The sequence below is a fragment of the Schistocerca americana genome, chromosome 7, assembly GCF_021461395.2.
Source record: "Schistocerca americana isolate TAMUIC-IGC-003095 chromosome 7, iqSchAmer2.1, whole genome shotgun sequence".
Lineage (NCBI taxonomy): Eukaryota > Metazoa > Arthropoda > Insecta > Orthoptera > Acrididae > Schistocerca > Schistocerca americana.
Genome location: NC_060125.1, coordinates 590,094,771 through 590,110,541, shown reverse-complemented (window position 1 = coordinate 590,110,541; position 15,771 = coordinate 590,094,771). Strand labels below are relative to the sequence as shown.

The 15,771-nt window shown below is 39.0% G+C and overlaps 2 protein-coding genes across 2 annotated transcripts in view; one reads left to right on the top strand and one right to left on the bottom strand.

Moving 5' to 3' along the window:
• LOC124621962 (anaphase-promoting complex subunit 4) overlaps window positions 1-6,966 on the bottom strand; it is a 123,125-nt gene extending 116,159 nt beyond the window's left edge. The window contains 1 exon segment of the mRNA XM_047147490.1: window positions 6,547-6,966. The gene's annotated coding sequence lies outside the window, so the exon portion shown is untranslated.
• A 65-nt stretch (window positions 6,967-7,031) lies between these two features.
• The window catches only part of LOC124621999 (T-complex protein 1 subunit beta), a 46,513-nt gene continuing 37,773 nt past the window's right edge, over window positions 7,032-15,771 (top strand). The window contains exons 1-3 of the mRNA XM_047147546.1: window positions 7,032-7,145; window positions 10,834-11,143; window positions 11,320-11,449. Coding sequence (XP_047003502.1) covers window positions 7,143-7,145; window positions 10,834-11,143; window positions 11,320-11,449 — 443 coding nt within the window. The 5' untranslated portion in view covers window positions 7,032-7,142. The remainder of the gene's footprint in view (window positions 7,146-10,833; window positions 11,144-11,319; window positions 11,450-15,771) is intronic.

Below are 15,771 nucleotides of genomic sequence, written 5' to 3'. Positions count from 1 at the left end.
AGCAAATACAAAAGACCTTTCATTTCAATGATTCCTAATTTCCTAAGGAAGACGTTGATGTGGAGGACATAGTTTGCTGGTATCATTGTCTTGAGAGAAGTACTGATCGTTGAAATGTTGCATGTAGGGCTGGAAAACAGATTGGAAATCCTGCCCTAATAAAGCATAGCACTCATATTAGCCTTGACAGCAATGAGAGGTGTCTAACATCTATTGATGATACTGGCCTGTTTTGCACTGACTCGTCTTTCTGCTGATTCTGTTGGGCTATATGCCTGAGATGTGCACTAGTACATGGCTGACTCCACTGATGATTATCATGCCTCATCAATCATAAACCTGCTCGTCACGAGAACTTGGTAAATCCAAATTCCGTTTCATATTTTCTCTTGCTCATTTTCTTTTACGGCATTGTGCAGGGGTTTGTATTATTGCTTATAATGAATGCCTAAAGGCCAAATTGTGTGGTAATGATTGTGTAGTATCTGGGTTGACATAGTCCTGCTGCCTCAAAAAATTTTTTAACACACAGTGCTGTTGGATTCTCCTTGGGGTCCCTATGAGCCATAAGTTGTAGATAAGTCACCAGCTGTTGTTGACTGCAGTTAACAACTATGAGGAAGATTTTTAAAGTTTTGTCTCTTATGATGGTTGTTGAATGATCAAATGCCCCTGCTATGGTGTATGCCATTTCAGTGGGCAATGTCCCATGCTGACAACATTTCTTGCCATACAGTGACAATGTATTACTATGCCCTATAAACATCCTGCTACAGGCAAGTGAATGCTTCTCATTATTTTTGTTTATTAATATGGCTGATTATCTTTATAGTATAGTCGGAGCCAAATTATTATTAATACAATACATGTGATGAGTAAAATTTTCTAACTGAACAGTCCTACATATTACTTACCAGGTATTTCTCATTTTGGGAAACAAAATTCATTTGATACTTAAACACTGTACATTTCCAACAAATCTAATAATAATTATTATTGTGGAAGGAAAGATTTTGCAGATGACACATAGCGTACAAAACACTAACAATTTAGTAGGCCTAACTTTATAATTATATCTCTCTCTCTCTCTCTCTCTCTCTGTGTGTGTGTGTGTGTGTGTGTGTGTGTGTGTGTGTGTGCCAAATTTCCAATGGAGCTGATGACTAAACAGAACATTCAGGCCATTTACTTTAATATTTATGGAAGAGATGACCAGGACTTAGCTTCAAAGGAAACTTGTAACATATCCTGACTTCACACATGTATATGTATCTCAAACTGTTTTTCTTACATGACACCACTGATCGGTATAAACATGGAGATACAGTACTTCCTGAGTTTCAAAAAACATTTAATTCAATTTCAACATCAATGCCGTTAACAAAGAGAGTCATGCGGAGTAGCAAATGAAATTTCTGACTGGATTAAAGATTTATTGGAAGGGAGTATACTGCATGTTATCATGAGTGAAAGTTATTCAATCTAGTCAACACTTTACATTTTTTGGAGTGTGATGTCATATGATATGTGGATGATGTGTAGGACATTTTTACTTAAGTTTCAGTTGAGTGTTGTTAATAATTTAAAACAATGGGAAATCCAAGATGGAATAATGGCAATACCATGAAAAGGATAGATTGCTACTCATAATACAGAGGAGATATTCAGTCACAGGCAGGCACAAGAGTAGACTGCTTGAACTTCTGGCCAGAAGGCCTCCTTCGCAAGTAGACAACACACATGAATTTACACAGGCACAACTCTCACACATATGACCACTGCCTCTGGCTACCAAGGACAGAGACTGGTCAGAGACATTGGTTATGTGTGTGAACTGTGCTTGTGTGAAAGTGTGTGTGTTGTCTACTTCAGAAGGCCTTATGGAGGAAAGCTCATATCTCCAGTAGTCTTTTTGTTGTGCCTATCCGTAACCCAACATCTCTGCTATATGAGTCACAATTTATCATCTCGATAATTTTGTTCATAATTAGTCATTTACAACTCATAGTTGATGACTTAGTGTATTATTCTGAATGGGTCAATCAAACCTACATATAACTGGTTTTGACATGACATAATAGTGTGATGTTGCATGTGATATCATGTGTGTGGAAACAGAAAGAGAACACAAAAATGACAAAATTTGGTTTACATGTACATTATGTTTTGAAATGTAGGCTGTTGTGACAGATTGATCTTTAGCATAGCCCTTAGTCTAAGTTAGACTGAAAGGTGGCAGTTTGGTTGAGAGTTAGTGAAGAAACTGAATGTGACATCATGAAAATAACTATAAGTCAAATAATGGAACTTATGTTACACATATGAGGATTTATTCTGCCAGTTTCATGATGTCATGCATCAAAGCAGACTGGTGGCATTGGTAGGTTCATGAGTAAAATCTTAACTTTGTCAGACTGATCTGTATACTTGCGCGATGCCTAGGTTAAGCTGGAAGGAGTCAGTTTGGTTGTAGGTCAGCAACAAATTCAATGAATGTGCCTTGACAATCTTTTCTTTCAACAGACATTGTGTGTTCCAGTTACATTTGTCCCTGACAACAGCCTCTATTTTCTCAACTTAATAACAGGAACATCCTCCCCCAAACCTCATATACACATGGCGGTCCTGAAACTTTGTTAGGTTATTTTCCTTGATGCTGGTGACATCATCTGTTGTTCATTTAGTAAGGCTTATATATCTGCCATCATCGGCCTATGAGTGCGATATCACAATATCGGGTGTAAAAGTAACTACAGGTGCACCCCAGGGACATCCTTATTGTTCAGATTGTATATTAGGCCTAATGACCTGATATTAATAGCACCTCTAGAATCTAGCAGATGATGCAGTTGCCCTTAAGTTAAAGATGAACTATCTGTAAAAAAACTGTACGAACATTCAGCCAGATGTTGATACGGTTTCATAGTGGTGCAAAGATTCTCATGAAGATGCTGAAATAACTGGAGCCAGGCACTTAAAGACAGACGCAAACTATCCCATGAAAATCTACTTAGAAAGTTTATAGAACCAATTTTAAGTAATAGATCTAGGAATATAGAGCCATTGGAAGTGTCTGATTCCACGCTTCTGCTTTGACCCGTGATGTAGTGTGAAGTCACTATGGCATGTTGTTTTTGATTTGGTTCATGTTTGTGGATCTCGTATTTGATGACACTTTTTAGTACTGGTTTTTTTCATTTTGTTTGTGTGTGGCACTTTTGTTGGGCATCTTCTGTGTGTGTGTGTGTGTGTGTGTGTGTGTGTGTGTGTGTGTGTGTGAGAGAGAGAGAGAGAGAGAGAGAGAGAGAGAGAGAGAGAGAGAGAGAGAGAGAGAGAGAGAGAGGCATTTGTTTTGTTTTTATCAGTAATTTTGATGTTTTGCCCGTTTTATATTTGTGGTATTTCAGTCCTGTTTTAATTGATGCATCAAATATGTTTTTTTTTTTTGGGTTATCGAGTTGTCGGGTTTTCTTTTTCGGTGGTTGTTTGTGAATGAAGACGTTTTTGATTGCTTTTTTTTAATTTGTAGTTTGCCGGCGGGTATAGAGAGCTGCGTTTGAGTATACAGGTGAAGGGAAATGTCCGATTCCATGTTTTGGAGTTGTGGGTTTTTGGCATCGAGGGCTTGGTTTGAGTTATACAAGATGTTACAAAAAGGTACGGCCAAACTTTCAGGAAACATTCGTCACACACAAATAAAGAAAAGATGTTATGTGGACATGTGTCCGGAAACGCTTAGTTTCTATGTTAGAGCTCATTTTAGTTTCGTCAGTATGTACTGTACTTCCTCGATTCACCACCAGTTGGCCCAATTGAAGGAAAGTAATGCTGCCTTCGGTGCTTGTGTTGACATGCAACTCATTGCTCTACAGTACTAGCATCAAGCACATCAGTACGTAGAATCAACAGGTTAGTGTTCATCACGAACGTGGTTTTGCAGTCAGTGCAATGTTTACAAATGCGGAGTTGGCAGATGCCCCCATGATGTATGGATTAGCACGGGGCAATAGCCGTGGCGCGGTACGTTTGTATCGAGACAGATTTCCAGAACGAAGGTGTCCCGACAGGAAGACGTTCGAAGCAATTGATCGGCGTCTTAGGGACCATGGAACATTCCAGCCTATGACTCGCGACTGCAGGAAGACCTAGAACGACGAGGACACCTGCAATGGATGAGGCAATTCTTCGTGCAGTTGACGATAACCCTAATGTCAGCGTCAGAGAAGTTGCTGCTGTACAAGGTAACGTTGACCACGTCACTGTATGGAGAGTGCTATGGGAAAGCCAGTTGTTTCCGTACCATGTACAGCGTGTGCAGGCGCTATCAGCAGCAGATTGGCCTCCACGGGTACACTTCTGCGAATGGTTCATCCAACAATGTGTCAATCCTCATTTCAGTGCAAATGTTCTCTTTACGGGTGAGGCTTCATTCCAACGTGATCAAATTGTAAATTTTCACAATCAACATGTGTGGGCTGACGAGAATCCGCTCGCAATTGTGCAATCACATCATCAACACAGATTTTCTGGGAACGTTTGGGCAGGCATTGTTGGTGATGTCTTGATTGGGCCCCATGTTCTTCCACCTACGCTCAATGGAGCACGTTATCATGATTTCATACGGGATACTCTACCTGTGCTGCTAGAACATGTGCCTTTACACGTACGACACAACATGTGGTTCATGCACGATGGAGCGCCTGCACATTTCAGTTGAAGTGTTCGTACGCTTCTCAACAACAGATTCGGTGACCGATGGATTGGTAGAGGCGGACCAATTCCAAGGCCTCCACGCTCTCCTGACCTCAACCCTCTTGACTTTCATTTATGGGGGCATTTGAAAGCTCTTGTCTACGCATCCCCGGTACCAAATGTAGAGACTCTTCGTGCTCGTATTGTGCACGGCTGTGATACAATACGCCATTCTCCAGGACTGCATCAGGGATTCCATGCGACAGAGGGTGGATGCATGTATCCTCGCTAACGGAGGACATTTTGAACATTTCCTGTAACAAAGTGTTTGAAGTCACGCTGGTACGTTCTGTTGCTGTGTGTTTCCATTCCATGATTAATGTGATGTGAGAGAAGTAATAAAATGAGCTTTAACACGGAAAGTAAGCATTTCCGAATACATGTCCACATAACATATTTTCTTTCTTTGTGTGTGAGGAATGTTTCCTGAAAGTTTGGCCGTGCCTTTTTGTAACACCCTGTATAGGTCAAGGGAAATGTCTGATTCTGCTTTTCAGAATTGCAGAGGTTGGTTTTTTTGGAATTGAGTGCTTGGTGTGAGCTGTATAGGTCGAGTAATGTGTACGATTCCTGTTTGTTTTGTAGCTGTAGCACTATGTCATGAGTTGAATTTAGCTTGTTGTCGCTTTAGGTTCCCATTTCTCACGGCTGTCCCGTTAGTTTCATTGTACTGTCGGAGTGAGTCATTCTTTTATTCCCCTTTGTTGCATGTATATGTAGTGAAAATATTGACACCATTTTCTACAAGCGGGACGAAGGCTTTTCCATCATACTGATTACGCCATGAGGCACAGCAGACGGATGGAATTGGACGATTCCCTAATGCCGGAATATATTACAGCCCCCTACTTACCGCTCTCATAGACTTAACAGCTACAGCTATCTTATCCCATGCACGTCACAGTGGTTTGCAGATTACAGATGAAGAAAGACTGTCAGAATCATAGGTAAAGTAATTGGCAGACTTCTGTTCATTGGTAGGATACCGGGAAAATTCAACCACATTACAGAGGAGACTGCTCACCAAACTCATGTAGGGCACTCATTAGAAGTCTGCTTAAATGTGTGGCACTTGTACCAAATAGGACTAACAGGTTTGTGTCACAAAAATGGTTAAATACCAGACATTTGAAGATAGACCTCAAATAACTCGGAAAATTCTACCTATTAAGTTTCAAGATGTGAGAAATCAAAGAAGAAACAGGCCCATACATACTGCTCCTGTACACAATACGATTGAACTAATTGTATTGGGCACATTGGTATTTAAGTAGTCATTCTGCCTGATCTTCATTTGTGAATGGTATGGGAAGAAACCCTTGCCACGAACTTTGCAGTGATTTGCTGATTATGGATGTCGCAACGGAAACCAAAATTGTTAGTACACTGGGATTTATTTCAAATTTCATCCGGTCCAGAATTTTATTCTTTTGCTTTCGGTTCAATTATGAGTTGTGTTTCGTTGACAACGATTCCCACTAAATAACGACCAAGGTTTTCAGGCCCAATCTGGCACCCGCCAGTAAGGTCCGATAGCAATTACAAGAATATAAAATCTTACTTCCCATCCATTTTCGGTGAATGTTGCAGCTGCACATTATAAATCTGGTAATTTTTTCCCGACTTTACGGCAAATTATACGAGAAAGTCAATTATCCCAAGTTTTTACTTTAGCAGAGTACTACATTTTTCCTTTTGTAACAAAGGATAAAAAGAAGGGTGGACAGCTAATGATTAGTAATGTATGCTATTTATTTATTTATGGATTTTCTGGCAGTAGTAAGGAATACTTACACTTACACATCAACAGCTACATATTGATTTGCAGGATAAGCAATTGTTAACAAAACTGTATCTTACAACTACGGAATCACTTCGTTTACGCTGGTGAATATTAGTTTATTTTTTCTCGAAATTCTATAAAACACGTATCAGTAAGAACAGCGTGAAAATGAGCTGGTGTAAGTTGCACTACGAACTATCACAACTATACGTTATACTGGAATAACAAGCGTTTTCACCCGGCGTCACTCTGCAATATTGCCCCCTTCCCCATTGTTCGTCACGTACGAACTAGATTCGATGACAATGACATTCTTGTAAGTTTCACAATTCTCTATTCTACTTTAATACGACGAACAATGTAACCAAACCATCCTTTCAACTTCGCTTAACACTCGCGCCAAGAAACAAACATATAACATACTATTTCAAAGAAAGAAAATCACATGTTGAAACAGTGTGCTCAAAATAATTGTGTAAATATCTTTGCGCAGTGTGTGAAATGTAGTATCTTGTGAACTAACTATGTTTGGTTGGTAGTGTCGCTACGCCAAAAACGTGCAAGTTCGGACTAAGGAAGCGGCCGTAGACTTCTAGAACAAAACAAAATGGTAAATTTAAATTAGTAGTTTCCTCACAAATAAGAATGTAAGACAGCTCCCTAATTGTTATTATGTTAAACAGTTTGTTTTTCACTAATGTGCTGTGTTAACACTAAGAAACAGCAAATTCTAGTTAGTGCACAATGTAAAATAAATGTGAACAATTTGATTCTGTATGAAGTTTCCTACGATATTGAAATAAAGGAAAAAGACCTTACCAAACTACATTGGGTATATTTCACGGTTTAAATTGAATCCTTTTATGATAAACTGGAAAGGTGTAAAAAGATGTGGGCGGGCGTCTTCTGTGAGCAAGAAAAGAGCATGCAAACGGGGCAGTCCCTGGTTTTCGTCAGATGATTGGAACGGTACTTAATAGGTTGTAATTTTCAACGTATCAAGTTTATGATTATTTACGCTGCAGTACACAAAACACACAGCTTACTTAGTAATTATCTGATATTCGGAATGTAACCAGGGACGGTGTGTGAAGTATGAAACATCCTGGTCTAATCACAGAACGTTTCATCATTTAATTTCCCAGTAAACATAGTTTCCCACCGAAAAACGTTTCGAACTACGCCAGGGTGGAAAGGTCAGCTGTAAATTATTTGCTGCGTACACTGTGACACCTTTTCAAATCATTTTAATGTCTACATTGTTACACCTCCCCCTTTTCATATGTATCTGCTCTATAAAAGAACACCTTGCCCCACCCTTACTCTGTCCTTATCCTGCTATTCTTGAGAAATTTACCATCTCTCAGATCCCTAGAGATTTCTGTGCATCAGCCCTATATCGTTAAAAGGTGCTTCCAGTTTAATGTTGTCCAACTTACATGCCATTCTTTCATTGAAAAGCATACCATGGTAATTCTGACATACAAGGGCTCTGACACTGCTGTGATTGAGCCTAAAGTGTTTGACAGGGTTTCTGGTGTCTGCCAGGTGCGATTGACTACTGAAGCCATTTCTCAGTAATTGTGTAGATGGTTTTATCATTAATCAAGAATGTTATCACTTTCTTGAAACAAATGACAAGTTGAATTTTGTGTCTGTCCATAAGGTGTCCATGGGTAATGCAATTAGTAGCAAACGTAATGTCTTTTTTTGCCTGTGTGATTTCTAACTGGAGTCTGATTTTCGTTATCATGATTATCACGGCTGTGATTTCTGAGCCAGGCCCATAAATTCAATTTATATTGCCCTACATGGTTTCTCAGTTGACATGTCAGTTTGATGTGAACATTAGACAATTTAAAGAAAAGAGAGAGTTTTATGAATGTGTAGACTGTGGTATATTTCTAAATGAAATGGTGTTAAGAAATTTTTGGCAAGTTGTAAGTTTACATTCAGTTTTTAAATGATAGGAAACGGAATTTTGTTTACACTATCACGTAGCTGAAGATGAACTTTTTCATCTGTGGTTTAAAATATCAGGTGTGCTGTGGGATTTCTGTAATTTTCCCTTGGGCAACTTATTTTCCTAATAAAGTTTGCATCTTATTTTATTAGGCTGCATAGAATTTCGTTTACACTGTCAGAAGTGTCGGCTTTTCCCTTGATGAACGAGAGTACTATTGTTTTTTGCAGTAATATTAACGACCGAGGTGGCACAGTGGCTAGCACATTGGACTCGCAGTGGGAGGAGAACAGTGAAAACCTGCATCCGTGATTTTCCTAAATTGCTCCAGGCAAATGCTGGGATAGTTTCTTTGAAAGGGCACGGCCGACTTCCTGTCCTTATCTGATGGGACCAATGACCTCGCTGTTTGGTTCCCTTCCCCAGATTAACCAACCAGCCAGTGACATGAGACCCATTTAACTATCGGTATCTCATCTGGCCTTAGGCTGTTTTGGTGGTTTTCCCAAACTGCCTATATAATCATTCCTGGCAAATGCTAAAGTAGATACTTACAGTGAACTATTGTTACCTTATTCATTGCTTTTCCATTAATAGTAATTAGAGATAATCGTTGTTTCTGTTCTTTGTGCTGAATTAGTTATCACATATGTCGGCATTTTATGTGATTAGGGATCAGAGTTAGTGGTACCTTCAGTATAAAAAAGTGAGGTGAAGGAAATAAACAGTTGTTTCAGATCTCTGAGAGCAGCTCAATGGAAGTGTCTGATTCCACCTGCCTTTGACCCAGGATGTAAGGGTGTTATGTGTGACGTCATTACGGTGCAGAATTTGAGTTGGTTGTGTTTGTAGATGTTGTGTTTGATGGTGTCCCCTCTCTCTCTCTCTCTCTCTCTCTCTCTCTCTCTCTCTCTCTCTCTCTGTGTGTGTGTGTGTGTGTGTGTGTGTGTGTGTGTGTGTGTGTGTGTTTGGAATGGCTGGCTGAAATTTGTTGGTGGTAAGTAATTGGTTTTTTAAAAAGTTATATTTTGTGTATTTATTGTGTACTGAATGTGTTGTTTTAATTTACATAGGGATGTTTGAGTTTTTAATTTTTGAGGTGTTGTGGTTTGGTTTTGTTTTTCGTAGTTGTAGTAGTTGGTTTTTTTCATATCAGTAGTTATAGTTGTCCTATATAGGTCAAGGGAAATGACAGATTCCAATTTTCGTATTTTAATATGTAGGTATAGGTGTTTTGGTACTGTCAGCCATGGTCAAGGGAAATGTCTGATTCCAATTTCCATAGATTTTGCTGTAGGCGTTGGTGTTTTGGTATTGTCAGCTGCCATTGACCTATGTAGGTCAAAGGAAGTGTCCGATTCCTGTAGATTTTGTAATTATTATTATTTCTCCATCTTCTGTGTGTTGGGATCATGGTGTGTGTGTGTTTTTTTTAGTGTTATATTTAGCTAGACCCCTCCCTAAAACCCCCAATTTCCCGCAGTTGTCCCGTTAGTTTGATTGTGTTTTTGGAGGGTGATGTTATTGCCTTATTTATAAGTATTTTCATGTTTGTTGCCGTGTGTATGTGCTGATATCATAGGTGCCATATTGGAGACGCTTAGAATAGCCATTTCCACCCTATTGATGATGTCATGGGTCAAAGCAGACGGGTGAAATCGGACACTTCCATATTCCTAAACATCCAAACTCTGGATCATATTTCTCGGATGTCATAATGTGCCAGTATATGGAAATTAGGTACTGCACCATTTGACAATTGACTGATCAATTGTGTTTAATTAGTGTTTTCTTTGAACATTTAACATATAGTAAATTGCAACTCTCAGTATATTAATACACATAAACAACACACAAAAATTCTCCAGTTAGTGCTTTTCCCCATTCAACCTTCTCTCCCCAACCATTGTCCCTACTTCCTGTGCTTTCATGCTTTGCATTCATATGCTTCTCATAGTTACATTTCATTATTAAACTGTCACTGGTACCTTTGATTTATTAATTACCTGTAGCTCTGTGTTAATAGTTCAGAATTTTGGTCCTTGTAAACTATTTTTGTTTCAGACTAGTTACCTGCTTCGTTTCTCTTTCCAAGCTGATTTAGAGGAACTTTTTCCTTTCCCGTGTTTTCAACTTATTACCCACATCTTTTTCTTTTCATAAGGGCAGTTTATAATTTGATATTTTTTCATAATTTGTATCTGTCAGCACGATTCCATTTGCTATGTAGGCTATTGTGAAGTTACTGTATTGCTTCATGTGGTTTGCATTGCTATAGCCCACATTATTGAATTATTTGTGAATAGTGTCATTATCTTTTCCTACTTTTTCCTAGGTGTCATTAAATCCTCAAAGAATACTCAAGCATGAGGCGGAGGAGGAAAAAGCAGAGACTGCACGGATGTCAAGCTTTATTGGTGCCATTACTATTGGTGATTTAGTAAAGAGCACCCTTGGGCCAAAAGGTATGGACAAAATACTTGTTTCAATGGGCCGTAATGAAGGTCAGGTGGAAATTACAAATGATGGTGCAACAATATTGAAAGCTGTAGGTGTTGATAATCCAGCTGCCAAAATCCTTGTTGACATGTCACGTGTCCAGGATGATGAAGTTGGAGATGGAACTACTTCCGTTACAGTTCTTGGTATGTATAGCAGCCACAGTATCTCTCCCTCTTCCCCTCTGTGTGTGTGTGTGTATGTGTGTTCCACTTTCAGTTTTTAATTGGATTACTCATATAATTTCTCTTGCATATTGAGTGCTTGAAGACCTTCCTTAGACTATGTTAACAGTTAAGAAATAAGGTAATTTCTATTATAGCTGCTGAGTTGTTACGTGAAGCTGAAAAACTTATTGATCAGAAGATCCATCCGCAGATAATTATTGCTGGTTGGCGGAAGGCACTGCAGGTTGCAGTTGATGCTCTTTCAGCTGCAGCCATGGATAACAGGTAGGCTGTGTATCCAGTTTTCCATTCATTTTGTACTCTTACTGTGAAGTATTTATTCAACTGATCAAGTACCTGAAATTAAAAATATATTGGAAGAAATGTTTTTACAAGTTATATGGTCGACTCAATTATGACACATTTGCAAATTACATAAGAATTACGCGAATATGATCCAGTAGCTATGGTGATAGTAACTGGCACAAAATATGATAAATTTTCATTCAGACCACCATTTCACCCAGTTTCAAAGAATGGATACAAGTGGAGTGCTATCTAAATATGTAAAAAGTCACAAGGGGACTAATGACCTCAGATTTTAAGTCCCATAGTGCTCAGAGCCATTTGAAAAGTGACAGGTTCAGTTGAGTTTGTGTATATGCAAACAGGTGCTTGCAGATACCTATTCTTTATTTAAAAGTTGTATTAGTCCAAAGCCCTGTGGCACCTTAGTGTCACTAAAGTCAACATTAAATATACTGAAATGCTATTCAGTGTCTCATAACATTGTGCGAAAGTCTACTTCTGAAACATTAAATTGTCAACCTGTATGACCACCATCACAAATCTATCTGCTCCAGTACACGTCCAGAACCCATGAGTCTCAAAATGTTAAGTATTGGTTCATGGGCAAATGCTAGCATCAGATGACATTAAACTTTTCAGTAAGTTCCAAGCTAATCTTAGGAGACTCGGCCGGTTGTGTTATGGTGGTGGTGGTTGTTGGGATGTTTAAGGGGGGCTAAACAGCTAAGGTCATCAGTCCCCCAGGTTGTGTTATGCATTTAGCCTCTGAGCAGAGGTTGTTTTGCATGGGTGCATCCCAAGACCACTTTTAACAGTCCTTTGAACTGAGTGTCTAGGTATGCCCAGTTGCACTGCTAATTTTTTGCACATTTTGTCAGGGCTGGTCTGTAGAGGGTCCATCCAAGTCAAGTGATTCAATAAAAATTAAGTCGGTTGCTTGACCATTTTCAAATATTTTGGGTTTTTTATACGTCATTAACCTACAGTTGAGAAGTTGGAAACAGATTTTAAAAAATTGCCTTGCACTGTTATTGAATGGTGGCCATTTTTATTTGTAGATGCACAATGGTTCTTCATTTTGGAGACATAAGCATCAATGTGAATATCTCTGCACTGGGTTAAGTTACAAAATTGCAGTTGACGTGATCACCACACACTCGGTGTACATAAAATCTGGGAACACTTTCAGTTATTTATTGCACAAGAACTAAACATTCTACGGTTGTCATACATATTGCATTTTGAAGAGAAACTCTGAAAGTTTTTTTACAAAAATTCGATATGCGAACCATGAGCGACCCGGCAGACGTCAATATGGTAATTGAATTCTTGCCATACCCATCCCGGCACAGCATCATCAACTGTAGCAGTCGCTTCTCGTATTCTCTCCTGGAGCTCTGCTGCATCACGTGGTAGAGGCAGTACATACACCAGATCTTTAATGTGTCTTCACAGAAAAAAGTTACACGAAGTGAGATCTGGTGATCGGGTAGGCCATTCACGTATTTAACTCCATTTTGTAGTAATTTCTGTTTTCTTACATTTAACTCCATTTATAACAACTCTTTTGCTATCTTTGCTACCCCAGCACATTCTGCTGTTTACATCATCTTCAAGAAACTGCTAGATCTTTTCAGTTGTTATTTCACTTTAACCTACTCCTTTCTCCTTTCCTAAAACTGGTAGAATGTCCTGCTCTTTTACTAATTTCCAGGTTAGTCTAATTGAATGATCAGAAATGTTGAACTTGTGAACTACTTTTTTCTCTTGACTATGAGACAGGGAGCAAACTTAAAATTTTAACTATTTTCTCTTTAGGTGTCACTGAACATTTACTTTTTGAATTTGTCATTTAAGCTTAAATATTCAGTGCCGGGTTATTCTAGAGGTAGGTTTTCTTCTTTTTTTAGAAATGCTGTTGGTATCTGCATTATTGAAGCATGATTCTAAGTCTCTTCTAATTTTATCTGAAATTCGTTATACCTTTCTTACGGTAGCTGCTTTTTTTTCTGCTACTGTTTTCTTATTTTCGAAGTGGGAGATACCTCTAAATTAGAAAAAGCAAAATCAAATTTACTAATATCTTCCTCACTAAGAATATAAATGTCATTATCAAGGTTACAGATTCTGGATCATGAAAATTATTTTTGAGTAACAATTTCGGCAAAGGAACTTGCAGGAATCACATCAAGTTTTACTCTGGAAACTGTTTTACACACACTTATCAAGGACAAATGTTCAAGTTTTATTTTGCTCAAACGTTTTTTAACTGGCTTTTTATGAGCTTTCTACATCTACATTTATACTCCACAAGCCACCCAACGGTGTGTGGTGGAGGGCACTTTACGTGCCACTGCATTACCTTCCTTTCCTGTTCCAGTCGCTTATGGTTCATGGGAAGAACGACTGTCTGAAAGCCTACGTGCGCGCTCTAATCTCTCTAATTTTACATTCGTGATCTCCTCAGGAGGTATAAGTAGGGGGAAGCAATATATTCGATACCTCATCCAGAAACACACCCTCTCGAAACTTGGCGAGCAAGCTACACCGTGATGCAGAGCGCCTCTCTTGCAGAGTCTGCCACTTGAGTTTGTTAAACATCTCCGTAACGCTATCACGCTTACCAAATAATCATGTGACGAAATGCGCCACTCTTCTTTGGATCTTCTGTATCTCCTCTGTCAACCCAACCTGGCACGGATCCCACATTGATGAGCAATACTCAAGCACAGGTCAAATGAGTGTTTTGCAAGCCACCTCCTCCACTTCAAATCGTTCCGTATGCATACTCCCAGGTATTTTACAGAAGTAACTGCTACCAGTGTTTGTTCTGCTATCATATAATCATACAATAGAGGATCCTTCTTTCTATGTATTCACAATATATTACATTTGTCTATGTTAAGGGTCAGTTGCCACTCCCTGCAGCAAGTGCCTATCCACTGCAGATCTTCCTGCATTTCGCTGCAATTTTCTAATACTGCAACTTCTCTGTATACTACAGAATCATCCGCGAAAAGCCACATGGAACTTCCAACACTATCTACTGGGTCATTTATATATATTGAGAAAAGCAATGGTCCCATAACGCTCCCTTATGGCACACCAGAGGTTACTTTGTCTGTAGACGTCTCTCCATTGAGAACAACATGCTGTGTTCTGTTTGTTAAAAAACTCTGCAATCCAGCCACACATCTGGTCTGATATTCCGTAGGCTCTTACTTTATGAGGCGACAGTGCAGAACTGTATCGAACGCCTTCCAGAAGTCAAGGAAAATGGCATCTACCTGGGAGCCTGTGGCTAATATTTTCTGGGTCTCATGAACAAATAAAGGGAGTTGGGTCTGACACGATTGCTGTTTCCAGAATCCATGTTGATTCCTACAGAGCAGATTCTGGGTTTCCAGAAATGACATGATATGCGAGCAAAAAACATGTTCCAAAATTCTACAACAGATCGATGTCAGAGATATAAGCCTATAGTTTTGCGCATCTGCTCGACAACCCTTCTTGAAAACTGGAACTACCTGTGCTCTTTTCAATCATTTGGAACCTACCGTTGCTCTAGAGACTTGCGGTACACGGCTGTTAGAAGGGGGGAAAGTTCTTTCGCGTACTCTGTGTAGAATCGAATTGGTATCCCGTCAGGTCCAGTGGACTTTCCTCTGTTGAGTGATTTCAGTCGCTTTTCTATTCCTTGGGCACTTATTTTGATGTCAGCCATTTTTTCTTTCTTGTGAGGATTTAGAGAAGGAACTGCAGTGCGGTCTTCCTCTGTGAAACAGCTTTGGAAAAAGGTGTTTAGTATTTCAGCTTTGAGTGTATCAGAGCCTTTTTGCAAAAATGTAATTGTACTTCAGAATGTATATATTTTTTCAAGATACTCATGAACTGATGATAGAGAAGAACTTTGTAATTTAAACAAAGTTTGCCTGTCTTCATTGAAGTCATCAACATTTTTTAAGATTTTTGAATCTAAACAATAAAATGTTTTGTGACACACTTCAATTACTGTCTGTCTGCTAGAGCACTGTTCATCCATTTTATTGCATTGCAATTGGTCTTTCAAATTTAGCTAATGTTTAATTTTAAAATCGATTTAGTTAATTAAAAATTACACTCACACCAAAACCACATAAAATATTCTACACCCTCAATGAAGTATGTACATCCACTGTTTCTGAACAGACCTACTACAACAATGCCATACCAAATGAGTGTAGTGGGGTACACAGTTCTTGTACAGACTTGTCACTGACTACTGGGTTCATGTGCAGACTTGTTACTCTGTCCCCTGA